Consider the following 1,676-nt stretch of genomic DNA (forward strand, 5'->3'; position numbering starts at 1 on the left):
GCGTAAAATACACAGGGGCTTTCAGAGAGCTGGCACAGAAGAAGAATGTAAAGTAGCTCATTAATAACGTTTCATATTCATTCCCCGTTGAAATAATCTTTTGTCTACACTGGGTTACATGCGACATATTCCAATTACTTCCACCCATGTTTAACTCTCAAACGTGCTCATTAGAAAATTCAGAATTACACAGTGTGTGTTCACAGCTCAAATTCTGTTTCCTTCGGACGTTGCTGATGGAGATGTCAATTTATTGACCTCAGGGGATCAGTTTCACTCAGAGGAGTTCTTGTATTTTGAGGTAGGCCATTGGATCAAACGCTGCCTTTTTTTTTTTTTCCTTTTTGGTAAGACTGAATCTCCCTCTGTTGCCCAGGCTGGAGTACACTGGTGCCATCTGGGCTCACTTCAGCATCTGCCTCTCAGGTTCAAGTGATTCTCCTGCCTCAGCCTCCCAGGTAGCTGGGATTACAGGCGTGCACCACCATTCACGGCTAATTTTCGAATTTTTAGGAGAGAGGGTTTCACCGTGTTGGCCAGGCTGGTCTTAAACTCCTGACCTCAGGGGATCTGCCTCTCTCGGCCTCCCAAAGTGCTGGGATTACAGGCATGAGCCGCAGTGCCCAGCCAACCTTTATGAGTCTTGCTTGTCGGGTCGTGTTGAATCGGTGCTCCTCACCCAAAGGTTAAACTCATTCTCTCCAGCGCGGCCTGCAGTGATACTCTGGTTTCCATGTTTTCATCTTGCTTCTGATGCGTGCGGCTTTGATTGCTAGGGGGCGTAGCTGAGCTGATGCCCCAGGCCCCTGGAAGCCTCCCATGCAATGTCCTGAGGACATTGGTGTTCAAGCGCCCCAAGGGTAGGTGTAGAGGCCTCGGCAGGGTCAGGCAGCCGGAATGTTCCAGCGCCCTCGTTCCTTGCAGGGATGATTCTCTGAACGACTGTCGGATCATCTTTGTGGATGAAGTCTTCAAGATCGAGCGTCCTGGTGAAGGGAGTCCCATGGTCGACAACCCCATGAGACGTGAGTTATGAGCCCGCCTTTCCCCGTCTTCCGAGGTGGGCGCGGGGCGGGGGCTCCTGTCCCGTCTCTGGCTTGGCTGGGCCCCGCCGAAGCTGACGCTGCCGCCCCGTGCCCAGGGAAGAGCGGGCCGTCCTGTAAGTACTGCAAGGACGACGTGAACCGGCTCTGCCGGGTCTGCGCCTGCCACCTGTGCGGCGGCCGGCAGGACCCCGACAAGCAGCTCATGTGTGACGAGTGTGACATGGCCTTCCACATCTACTGCCTGCAGCCGCCCCTGAGCAGCGTTCCCAGCGAGGACGAGTGGTGAGTGCGGCCCTGCCCGGCATGAGGAGACCACATCACCTTCCACAGACCCCCAGACGGGCAGTGAGAAGACACAGAAGCAGGCCAGGGGCGGGCGGCGGGGCTCACACCTGCAATCCCAGTGCTTCGGGAGGCCGAGGCAGGAGGATCGCTGGAACCCAGGGGTTCAAGACCAGCCTGAGCAACATAGGGAGACCCTGTTTGTTTTCTTTTTTCTTTTTTTTTTTTTTTTTGGTAGAGTCTTGCTCTGTTGCCCAGGTTGGAATGCATTGGCGTGATCTCAGCCCACTGCAACCTCTGACTCCCAGGTTCAAGCGATTCTCTTGCCTCAGTCTCCCAGGTAGCTGG

General features: G+C 54.7%; 1 protein-coding gene across 1 annotated transcript; it reads left to right on the forward strand.

Annotated features, from left to right (window-relative positions):
* The first annotated feature begins 378 nt into the window (after positions 1–378).
* LOC116547640 (E3 ubiquitin-protein ligase UHRF1-like) lies at positions 379–1,400 on the forward strand. Its single transcript, XM_032273518.1, has 2 exons — positions 379–1,025; positions 1,142–1,400. The coding sequence occupies exons 1-2, from the start codon at positions 794–796 to the stop codon at positions 1,330–1,332; spliced, it is 423 nt and encodes a 140-aa protein (XP_032129409.1). The 5' UTR covers positions 379–793; the 3' UTR covers positions 1,333–1,400.
* The last annotated feature ends 276 nt before the right edge of the window (positions 1,401–1,676 follow it).

Source organism: Sapajus apella, unplaced genomic scaffold, assembly GCF_009761245.1.
Source record: "Sapajus apella isolate SASKATOON/1434 unplaced genomic scaffold, GSC_monkey_1.0 scaffold3920, whole genome shotgun sequence".
Taxonomy (NCBI): Eukaryota; Metazoa; Chordata; class Mammalia; order Primates; family Cebidae; genus Sapajus; species Sapajus apella.

Coding starts and splice junctions, on each gene's coding strand:
- LOC116547640 (XM_032273518.1), top strand. CDS start 794: ATGCCCCAGGCCCCTGGAAGCCTCCCATGCAATGTCCTGAGGACATTG. Junction 1,026..1,141: donor GGTCGACAACCCCATGAGAC/GTGAGTTATGAG, acceptor CCCCGTGCCCAG/GGAAGAGCGGGCCGTCCTGT.